The 12,375-nt window shown below is 38.1% G+C and overlaps 1 protein-coding gene across 3 annotated transcripts in view; it reads right to left on the minus strand.

Annotated features, from left to right (window-relative positions):
- The window catches only part of tnn (tenascin N), a 34,194-nt gene that overhangs the window by 17,992 nt on the left and 3,827 nt on the right, over positions 1–12,375 (minus strand). For all 3 annotated transcript variants that reach the window (XM_082172616.1, XM_082172615.1, XM_082172614.1), the window contains exons 2-6: positions 11,325–11,714; positions 9,473–9,847; positions 4,986–5,249; positions 4,019–4,201; positions 3,818–3,907 (exon numbers count right to left, since the gene is read on the minus strand). In XM_082172616.1, the coding sequence (XP_082028742.1) occupies positions 3,818–3,907; positions 4,019–4,201; positions 4,986–5,249; positions 9,473–9,847; positions 11,325–11,709 (1,297 nt within the window). In that variant the 5' untranslated portion in view covers positions 11,710–11,714. The remainder of the gene's footprint in view (positions 1–3,817; positions 3,908–4,018; positions 4,202–4,985; positions 5,250–9,472; positions 9,848–11,324; positions 11,715–12,375) is intronic.

Here is a 12,375-nt window from a genome sequence, read left to right on the forward strand (position 1 = left end):
AGCAGAACTGTTTCCAACTTTGATAATGAATCATCATATTAGAATGATTTCTAAAGGATCATGTGATAGACCGGATGTCACATGTGACACTGAAGACTGGAGTAATGATCCTGAAAATTCAGCTTTGCATCACAGAAATAAATGATAATTTAAAGTATAATAAATTGAAAACCAATTATTTTAAATTGTAATAATATATCACAATATAAAATTGTTTTCTGTATTTTTGATCAAATAAATGCAGGCTTGATGAGCAGAAGAAATTTCTTTCAAAAACATTAAAAATAGTAATGTTTCCAAACTTTTGGCCTGTACATTTTATGGCATAGTAATGATATTTATTTACAGGTTTATTCAAAATAGCAAAGTTCACATTAAATCTTTATTGTAAATCGTGCTATAAAAGATAATGGGGACTTGACTTGAATGCTATGTAATGCTCTTGGTATTTGTGTTTAGGCTGTAATGTGTGTGTGTGTGTGTGTGTGTATATAGGCCTATATATATATATATATGCTAAATCATGAACACAATGACGGGGTGAAATGGGCTGTGATGCATGGGGCGCCAGGTAAAATCTTGCCTAGGGCAGCAAATTGGTCAGGGCCGGCCCTGGATATCGATGAGTCAAAATTTCAAATATGTTGGCCTAGGCAATTTTCCTTTTGTTTTATGTAGTATTCAAAGTTCGGCCATCTGTATTTGTTCAGTAGCTTTAGTTTCATAGTTGTAGTAGCGACAGGTTTGTTTACGGTCCAGCAAATACGTGAATGGGCCACATTTGATGTTCTAGATGGGGTTACTTTGTGTTACGTCATCGCCCACTTTCATTACTCTGCTTGCGCCGGCTCTGAATAACACCCAAACTATGAACTACCAACATACAATCATTCTGAGCCAATATTCAAAAAATCCAACACAGAGCTAAAGTGTCCAGCAACTTTTTAGGCAACACTCCGACTGTGTAAAGGAAATGATCTTTGCTTGGAAGGGATTAGCGCTGTAGGACTAATATGAGGTCAGATTTTAGCTACCTGACAGGGATCAAATAGCCTGAAAAAGCAGTTTGCTTAAGTTTGAAGCTCATTTAAAGTGATAGTTCACCCCCCAAAAATAGCATTCTATCTACTCACTCTCATGTTGTTCAAAACATGTATTAATTCATTCTTTCTTCTGCTGAACACAAAAGAAGATATTTTGAAGAATGTCGGTAACCAAACAGGCCCAGGTATATGGAAGTCAATGGGGCATTGGGCCTGTTTGGTTACCCATATTCTTCTAAATACTTATTTTGTGTTCAACAGAAGAAAGAAACTCATACAGGTTTGGAACAGCATGAGGGTGAGTAATTGATGACAGAAACGATTGACTGATTGATTGATTGATTGATTGATTGATTGATTGATTGGACTGCCACTGCGCAGGAAATATAGGCCCCGTTTACACTGCAGGTCTTAATGCCCAATTCTGATTTGTTGCCCATATCAGATTTTTTTGACCGTCTGTTTACACTTTCTTTTGTGACCGATATCAGATTCATGTGTTTACACATGACATACTATCTGAAACATCATCTCACATGCTTAAAGGGGGTTCTTGCACAGATGGACGAACGCGAAATATGCTTGATGCTAGGTTGCGAAGTTTGCCAAACATCACCATGATTTTGAGACGGAGGATGACGAAAAGTGCCATCATTGCAGCCTGCGCATATGCTTCAGTTATTGTGTGCGAGAGAGATCTCAGGACTGGTGGGACCATATTGTGGCGGGCTTTAACGCAGTGGGTGTGAAATTTTAGGATGAACAAGCCAACCTTTGATATGTTGTGTCAACGTTTGTCCACATTCCTCTCCTGAAACGACACAACGTTTCATCAGGCCATTCGTCCCTTTGCAGACACGCGTCAAGGTTGCTCTCGTCATTAAACTGCAGATACGTAGCCCAATGCCTCAGAAAATCCGATCTGCCTGTTTACATGACAGTCGCACTGGCACACATCGGATTTATATCGGATTTATTTCCACATATGAACGAGGTCTGAAACCAATCTCGAAATATCTGAATGCATGCGTTTTTTTTCCTGTTTACACGGTCGTAGAACACATCCGATCTGTGTCACATGAGCAAAAAAATCGGAATTGGTTCACATTTCACTGACTGTGTAAACAAGGCCATAGAGACCGGAGTCATAGAGAAAATGAGTTTTTACGTGCATATGATACACATATTTCGCGCATATGATACGCACTTTATGGCGTATAATACGCACGTACCCCACACCACTAATCCTGCCCAAGGGGTTTACAGTGCGTATCATATGCACGTAAAAACTTGCCTATAAATTGCACGATAAATACAAAGCATACTAGAGACACATTTCATGAGATCGGGTTGGATCAGCTGACTATGAGACTTGGCAAACTCTAACAGCTAATTTATCTATCTTAAGCACCTTTGGGTAAGAGCTGAATTCCCATAGGTAAACAGCCTGACAAAGTAAACTATATTTATGCTTACAGCAATAATTCAAAATCTAGCATTTCCCTGCCCTACATTTGACATATTAAAGACGCACCATGAACGTAACTGTGGTTATGTATGATAAGTTTTCTTTGCAACCATAATTTTGTGTCTTTAACCATAAATCTGAAGGGATGATCTTATTATTGGGCCAAAAGCACTGTTGCATAAATATTAAACGGGGAATATTACAGCTCCTAAAAAGCCATAAATATTAGTCCAAGCATTTAGGCTATGAAATGCTAAAACATGAAACATGCCTTTTAATGATTTAAGGGCTATGGCTAATTGACATTTTAATAAGGGGAATATTATATGAGCAGTCCATCAGAATTATTCTGCAACATTTCCAAAAGGCACAGACATGCACAAATCACATTTTTAAAATACTTATTTTCATTATACATCATTGGGGATTTACAGACCACAATACTAATTTATTTCCACATCATTTGACAGGTTTGGTTAGTATAAGGATCTCATTGTTGGCAGACTATCAGCTCTAAAGCAAACTGGATCACTACCTTTTAAATATCTACAGCTCCAACCACTAAGATACTTATAATAATACAGAAACCGATGCCTCTAGGGTTCTTCATGAATATTTGTTGGTTTTGGACATGTGTATTTTTTCAGAGCAAGAAATGTTAGAACTGCCACATTTCAATAGCCCTGGGTAAAATAATAAAATGGATTTGTTGTTTTTTTCAGTCAAGGAAGCAATTTAATTGATTTATGGTGACAAGGAAAATATCTGTCTTGCGCACTAGGCTGTAAAGATTTTAACTACCATTGGACACTGAACCCTTTCAGAAGAAAATATTTTCTGAGAGTAAAGCATGAAAGGACTCCATCCATAAAAAGATTGTTGTGGTAAAGATTTCTATCTCTAGCATCAACATCAGAACAATAATCGGATTTCTGCATCTATTTGTCTCTTTTATTTTTCGCTTCCTTAATTTCTTTCAGTATCTTTTAAAGTTGTAATTTCTATACAGACAAAGGTCAGGTTTGACCTTTTGTACCGACAAGAATAATAAAATGTGAAATCATATATAATGTGACAACGACGCGGGTTAATAAACATATTAAATATTAATGTTGTATAATAAAAAAGAATGACCTTAAGCCTTGCAGAAAATAAAATAAATAAAAAATGGATTCTGTTTTGGGTTTAGGGGACAGAAAATATAGTTAGCTCAATTTAAAAATGTTATAGAAGTCAATGAAAAGTCCCCACTATGATATACATTTTATTTCCCACTTAATGCATTGCAACGAGGCACATTACTGACCTGTGACCCCTGTGGCATACGATGGTTTGCCTTCAATTTCACCTTTGATCACTTGTACACCTATCTGATATTCTGTTCCTGGGTTGAGGCCTGAAAAACACACATTCATGTTGTTCTCACTACACAGCCAGTGAATTCAACATACACTGTCTGAAGCTCAGGGACCAATGATAGTAGATGGATGCATTGCAGCAGACTGACCTACAATGGTGTGCATGGTTTTGGCCTCCTGGCTCATTGCCACGTTCTCCTGTCCTCCCTGACCATCAGGGCTAGAATGGGTCAATTTGAAGTGGTCCACAGCGATCGCAGGGTTCTTCCAGTCCACCTGGATGGAGTCCTCTGTCTGGCCCACCACCTTTATTCCTTCAATACCAGAGACCTCTGGACAGAAAAGCAGATCGGGGCAATATATGTTATGCACAGTAAACAGCTTAAAGTGATTTTTGTTTATGTTTCACTGCGCAATATGACAGTAGCCTTTAACTTTACACTCATTTTGTTTACCAGTGGTATTGTAGAATTACCCTATTCTCTGAATGTATTTGTCCATGAATACATTTTTTCTTAGGAGAAATCAAAACAATGGAGTTTGGAGAAATGGAGCAATCAATTGCCATTTCTTTCATATTTTTTGAATTGATGTCTCCGGTACTCCTCTTACAAGCATCCGTCCTTAACATTCTGCCACCGGATGACAGAAATGAGTTACAGCCTAGTATTCTACCACTTCAGACTGAGTTGGTCCTTCTCATCTCTGTGATGGAAATGCTTTCAGACATTCCAATTCTTTGTTAACCAGTAACTGACAATGTCCCATGCTGACCATTCATCTTTGTCATCATATCCATATGATCAGCACTTTCTCATGGGAGTCTAATGTGCTGTTAGAGAATGTGCAACTGACCACATCAAAATGCTCTTGTGAACATCCCATTGTTACACAACTGCAAACATTCAATTCCACGAAAATGTGTTCTCGGCTATTCATTGAAGTCTACAAGCTTAGTTACATCTGGCATTTATGGTTAACACGAATACCCCCATTTCTTTTGTTTACAAGGCATTGGAGACATAAAATCTATTTTAAGCTGTAAATAAATAAATTAACCCCCTAATACTGCATGATTACAAGTATCTCTGTAGCATTTTAAGCCATCATTCTTACCGGTTGTAGCCACTATCTCATCAGAATCACTGTTAATGCCCCTGATGACAGCGTACACCTGCACCATGTACGTGACTCCGGGTCTGAGTCCTGTGATTAGGTAGGAGTTTTTCGTGTTTTCCACCTGGACCTCTTTAATGGCTCCCTCGTCTCCCTTTGGATAGTAGGACAGGATATAGTACTCAGCTCCTCTTACAGACTCCCACTCCACCAGCAGAGATACATCTGTGACTTTGATCAGACGGAGGCCTTTTGGTCCTAGAACTGAAGTATGAAACAATGTTGTCACCATTGGGAGTTTATAAGCATTCTTTTACATCAGATGACTTACAAAGTAGTAACAATTAGTTACTCTGAATTAAAAATAAAATCAAGTAGAAAGACTAAACAGTAAAACCTACTTTGAATTTTTACAGGCTCATAGTCAGTGTGCTGAACTGATGAATCAGATCATTCCGATTCAAAATCATTCAGACCATTTAGATCAACTGATTCATTAAAAGGATCCGACTCAAAAGAACAACTAATTCATGAATAAGACATTGCTACTTCTCTCAAGTATACACCAAGGAGAGCTTTTCATTGAATAATTTAAGTACATTTTGATTTGTTCATCACACAAACTGCAAAAGACTTGTACCCTGACTCTTATGGGCCACTTTTATGATACATTTATGGTGCTTTTTTGTTGTTGTTGGCATTTTAGAGCTTGATAGCCCTTGTCCCCATTCTCTTTTATTATATTTAAAAGAGTGGCCAAACTATTATTTGGAAATTCTCCATTTGTGTCCCACAGAAGAAAGAAAGTCATACAAATTTGGAACGACGTGAAGGTGAGAAAATAATGACTTTGACTTTTACCCAGTTCTCTTCTTTCATTTCATACGCTTGTTCACATTTTTGCAGCTCATCTTGCCAAATACCAGGTGATCCTGAGATTTACTGAACATCTTAGCTTGCTCTTTTTGGGAGATCTTACATTTTCACTTTGGTTACTTTGTGGTTTTAGGCCTCCATCAATAAGTATGGATTTGAACAAAACTGCACATCAGGAAGAAAAGAGGAAGGTCCCAGACCAGTAACAATCCAGGAGCCCCAGAGTCAGACAGACTGTCAGCAGCCTAGGGAGCGAAGTTTCCATTAACACATTACCCACCGGCTTAAGGGGAAAACATAAAGGAGATGGTGGATTTAAGGAAACACTGTTAGAGGGGGAAAAACATCAGGGAACTCCATGAGGGGGAGAAAAGGGTGCTGTGGAGACCGCATTACCCAGGAAAGAATGAACAGCAGGTTTGGACATTTTTCAACATGGAGAGGGGGCAGGAAGTCAAATGTTTTTCTTAAATTCTGCAGGAGCCTTTCCATCCAGTGGCAGTTAATATGGCAATTCTTGCCGTTCTCTCCAGGGTTTTCCAGTAACAATTTCACCCGTAAATAATATCCCAAAAGGCCAGCAGAACTAATTAATTATCATCAGCCAGCTGGAAAGAAAGCATAAGTGCCGGAAATGCATGTTCCCACTGATTGATTGTAAGGGATAACCAAAGCCATTAAATTACAATTATAACACAGTTTTGTTTGGACTTGGACACACTAGCATAAATCAACAGTGGTGGTTCTTCTAGCCAGAGCAGCATCAGCCTGATGCTTAAAGTACCTTTAAATAACCATAAATGCCATTTTAATAGCATTTTATTGTGATCTGTAATAGATTATAAAAGATTTTGATGTCACAATCATATAAATTTATTGTGAAATTGGGCAGTCGAGGCCTTAATGGTTAGAGTGTCAAACTGGTAACCTGAAGGTTGTGGGTTCGATACTCAATATCCCATTCGCTCCCAGAGTGCCAAAGCAATAATGGCTGCCCTCTGCTCCGTGTGTGTTCGTGTGTGTGTCCACGGTTTGCAGTGTGTGTGTTCTCTACTCACTGCTCTTAATGTGTGTACACTAGCTTGGATGGGTTACCATACTTGGCCTTCACTTCACTTTTTCACTTTTATCTGACTTTTTATGCAGTGCCTAAGCCTGTGGCAGCAGCAGATGTTTCCATAGAAGGAAAATCTAAATCTAATCAGCATCTACACTGTGTTGTTGATTTGCCATTAAGACATCCACCAAAAACCACTAGACTCATTGTGGTCAGAACAAAGTTGCCACGCTGATCTTTTATATGATCGACCAAATTTACGATTAACGTAGAATCGTTTCATGGTGTTTTCTCCGTTTTTCATACAGGTCTAATCTATGTGGGTTTGTAATCACTTCCACATAATCTAGGTCTGCAACCCAAATTTATTTATTTATACAGTACACTACCGTTCAAATTATCTGCTGTTGTTGATGTTGTTTTTAAGAAATTAATAATTTTATTCAGCAAGCATGACTTAAATTGATCAATTCCTCTTTTAAATAAATGCTGTATTTGTGAACTTTCTATTAATCAAAAAATCCTCAAAAAAGCATTCACAAAAATATTAAGCAGCACAACTGTAATCAACATCAGTAATAAGAAATATTTCTTTATCCTCAAATAAGCATATTAGAATGATTTTTGTAGGATCATGTGACACTGAAGGCTGCCTGTGTAATTGCTTTAAATTGTAATTATTTTTCAAAAAATTTTTGTATTGTATTTTGATCAAATAAATGCAGCTTTGGAGAGCATAAAAGACTTCTTTAAAGAAAAGAAAAAAAAATTCATAAAAAATATTATCAAACCCAAACTTGTTTTAGTTTTAAAAGGAATATTAAGTGTTATACCAAAACATGTCATATTCACACATTTCTGTTTACTCCATTCTACCAGACGCATGATATAATGGGAATTTAGATGTATACAAATAATTTTGGACATTGTTTTGGGTATTAAAACAACTGGCATTCAAACCCTAATAAATACCTCTTAATATAATAACCCCTATATGTTTTATTGCTTCTGGTGTACATGGTATAACTTTTAAAGCATCATCCAAGAATCCTCATAAGATTTCACAAGTCAGACATCTCATATATGCAAGAATGAGTGTGGTTTATTAACAATGGCAGTTCCCTTCCCTATAGCGTTAGATATGGAGAATGTTTCAGAAAGTTATGGACAGCTGAAACCCTCAAGTTATATTCCAAAGCCAATTAGTGTCAAGATCATGAGAATGTAACAGCTAAATTGATCTGTTTGACTAGTTTGCAGTGCTTGCTTTTAACTCCCTACTATTATCATTCTTGGAGTAAATTACACTGTGCCCTAACTCCCCTAAGAAGCCATTTCAGAAGTGTTAACATAGATGATGTGTCACACCCCAAGGCTCTGGCCATGGCTAATATTTTTTGAAACTCAGCTTATCTATCCATGCATTCCAACTCTGAGGCACTCCACTTTTATCTGAAGGTCTGAAGGCGAAACGCATGGAACAGAAGAGGATTGATGAAAAACAATTCCCTTGTGCTAATGAGGCCTATCTTTTACCTTTTCTTGCAGCCCAACACTGAAAAAGAGAGTTAATACGAGCAAATGAACTACCTCAAAGTGTTCAATTAGCTCTTATATAAGCGTTTATTTGAAAAGTGTGAGAGTAGCTGTAAATTGTAAAGTTTGCACAATGTCAAAGCTTGAACTAGAAAAGTTGCCCCTTACTTTGTAATCTTGAAGAATCCTCTCAAATAAAGCATATACTATATATAGCCTAAGTATGAATTTTAGTACTCAAAGTTTTTGATTATATGCCCGTTTAAAAAAAAGAAATGCATTGATTTGCATTGATCTAACTCATGCTTGTTTGTTCAACTCAAAAAGATGAGTATACTGTAGATTTTTTTATTAGAAAAACTTAACTGAGATGCATTATTTGTGTTGTAAGTTGCCAGAACTTGAGAATAGTAAGTAAGCCAAACATATACAATTATTTTTTCAGCATATTTAATCTAAGATTTATTTTTACATGTATTCTTCACTAAAAATAACCTGTGCATCTGTAATCAGGGTATTCTGATTAGAAAGAGAATGACTCTTATTAGTCTGTTCACTAAGTGAAAATAGCAGTATTTTCTTTGCAATAAGTGTGAATAGTAGTTAAACGCTCTTTATAGGTATAGTGCAAATAGTGGCAGATACTATTTTCTCCTCAGTGTATTGTAGTATATTATTTAACAGTATGCATTATAACAACATATTCAGTGTATGACTGCATTTATTAAAATCATAAATAGATGCTGCTTTATTAGGACAGTATCCCCAATAACTCTGCTTACCAGTATCCAGATTCAAACTCGTGTCAGTCGCATCAAAAGCTAATGCCACCAACCTCACTCTCCACACCACTGCTCCTGTTATCAGCAGGATTTCTTTTGTAATTTTGTCTGGCTCAGTCAGACAATAGAGGGCGGAGTTAGTGTAAATAGCCTCTGCCTACAAGGTGGAACACTCAAATCATAAAAAAAAAATTCTGTAAACCCACTTCACTTTTTCACACTGAAGACAAACTTACCCGTGGAGCAGTCGATTCCAAAGAATCCCTCATCGCAGATGCACTGTCCATCCACACAGCGTCCATTACCTATGCAGTCATTCGGACAGGTCGCGACACTGCAGTCTTCCCCTGAGAATCCACTAAAGCACACACATTTGCCATCCACACAGTGGCCTTTATCTTTGCAGTCGTTGGGGCACGTGAGCTGGCTGCAGTCAAGGCCGGTGTAGCCTTCATAGCAGACGCAGCGTCCGTCAACGCAGCGGCCATTATCATTGCATTCATCAGGGCAGGATGAGATGGAGCAGTCTGGACCCTCCCAGCCTGGGTTACACTTACAACTGCAAGAGTCATGCTGGTACGTGCCATGCCCACTGCAGCTGGTGTCCACACCTAGCAGAGGAGAATACTCTTATCATATTGAAGATATGAAGTCTTACTACCAGTGCATTTAAATCTGAAGTGGAGAACGGAGCAGAGAGTAACAAAATAGAGAGAATGTGTAATGTATAATTGCAACAATGAAATTGATTTTGAATTAAATTGACTGAATTGCAATTCAAAGAAATACAGCAGGTAATGGCATTCCGGGAAATTAAGTTATTTGACCTTGGTCCATAAATCTATGGCTGCATCCGAAGTCGCATCCTTCCTCCCCGAATTCACGGTATCATAGGGCCTGTTTACACGTGGTCATTTCATAAGTTTTTACTGATCGTCTCCACAACACGGATATAAATCGGATCTTCAATTCCCGCGCTATATGCAAAATTCTATATGCAGTTCACGTCAGCGAAAGTAGCCTAACTGGTTTCATTAATCATCAGCTAATTTCAAGATCAAAAAAGACCGCAAGGAGAGAGAGAGGCATCCACACTGGTAAGATAGTCTCACTACTTTTAATAAAGATGATTGTGTTTTGAGCGTCTGCGACTTACTTTCTGTTTTATTTGCGGCAGTTTGAGCGTTGGCTCTCTGAAGAGATACACAGATGCATCTGTGGCGATGCGTGTTGCGGTAGCGCCGTTATATAGCCTATAACATGTGTTGTTGTTGTTGTTTTGTGAGGAGTAAATCTCACACATGTGGTTTCAACAACCAAATGAATTTGCACTTGTCCAGTTTCGTCTAGAATGCGGCCCAGACAGACCACCTCCTGAAGTGGTTTGAGCGATCGGATTTAAATCCATCTCGAAAGCATTTCGGAGGGCATTTACAACTGGTCTTTTCACGATCGGATAGCTCTCTGATCAGAGAAAATGCATGAAGTGACCTGTGTAAACAGGGCAGGCCCATAAAAGAGAAAAAGTACCTGGATGACCTACTTCTTCCGGCGTGACACTGTGCTCAGGATTTGTGAATGGAAGTGAAGGTCACATGATTATGACAACATTACGAATGTAGTTACGTCCAGATTATATTCATACTAAATTGGGGTATTGGGGTTTAATGGTGCTGCCTTCAAAAATTATAAATTCAAATTTGAAAATTCAATGCATTCTAACTTAAAATTCTGTATTCTAAATAAAAAATGACATACATCTCTGCTATTATTTGTAGTAGATAGTAGTATTTTTAATCGAAGGTGCCTGAGTGAAGTTTCTGATCATTCTGGTCTAATGTAACTGATCACATCCAAAGTTAGTCTATATTGTAACATACATACTGTATGTAATTAGAAAGAAAGGCTGGGGTGTCACATGTGATAAGAGACACATAAGACAATTCATTTTGCACTTTTTTCATTATGCACTAAAACGTTCAACTATGCAATGCTAACTAAATAAAATTGGCATACATTTTTGCTAAATCCAAGTAGCTTGATCTTACGTTTCTTACAGTCAGGGAATAATCGTTAGTATACTAATACCTGACCCTCCTCTGCAGCAGCCCTGAGCGCATTGGCCTTTTAGGTACGTGACCTCCTCCTCCAGGCCATTTACACGGTACAACAGGGATTTGAAATCCTCAGAGTCAGTACATCCACAACCAGCCGGCTGTAGCCGTATGTTGTGCTTGAAGACAATGTCATTCTCTCCATCCACTGTGACTAACTGTCCTTCTGAGGCCTCGTCCTGGGAAAGTTGTCCCACTTGAGAACTCTGCTTACAACCAGAGTCAATCCTGTAGACATGGCTGAATGTGACTTCTTTCTCTGCTGGAAGCACCTCCTCGGACAGCACAAGTTGGGACAAGGTAAAAAGCGTCCCCAGAAGAAAGAGACCTCTCTTCAGCCGGTTGAATCTAACAATCATGGTTTCTAAAAGAGAGTAAAAAGACATGAACTCTTGGAGAATCTTATGATGATTGTGTGGTCGAATTTACAAGCATTTCTTACTCAAAATATCAAACTTTCCTTATGGTTTGCGGTCACACCTTCCAGTAAGGAGCTTGATTTGCATGCTATACACATGAAAATCAATGCGCAAGACATCACATTATGTTTAATGGAGCGAAATCTGTTTTACAAGGCCAGTGTTACAGATGTCTGATGCTACTAGGAACTGGGCAGACCTTATGTTTGCCAAGCACATTCCATCAAAACCATTAATTGCACATCCACAACCACAAGGGCTTCTGGGAGCAGAGAACACTTCAAACTAAATGATGTAATCCCCATGACAATTATGTCATTCAAACCTTTTAATACATCTCTGCAAAGTAGGATGTTTTACAGAAGAGAAAACCCATGCTTCAAAAGAGCCACCAGGGACTTGTTTGCTTTAAAACTAAAATATGAATTAAAATAACTTTCTTCTCCTGAGCACCAGCGGAAAGCAGGGCCCTAAGTTAATGTAATTCATTTACAGTAAGTATGTGAATCTTGTGTGGTCTGGGAATCTTGATGTGGAAAAAAGGGTTTTTCTCTTAAAAGACTGATCATAGTTTATACTATCCTAAGTATACTTTACTACTATACT

The sequence above is a fragment of the Leuciscus leuciscus genome (genome assembly GCF_965113295.1).
Source record: "Leuciscus leuciscus genome assembly, chromosome: 6".
Classification (NCBI taxonomy): Eukaryota; Metazoa; Chordata; class Actinopteri; order Cypriniformes; family Leuciscidae; genus Leuciscus; species Leuciscus leuciscus.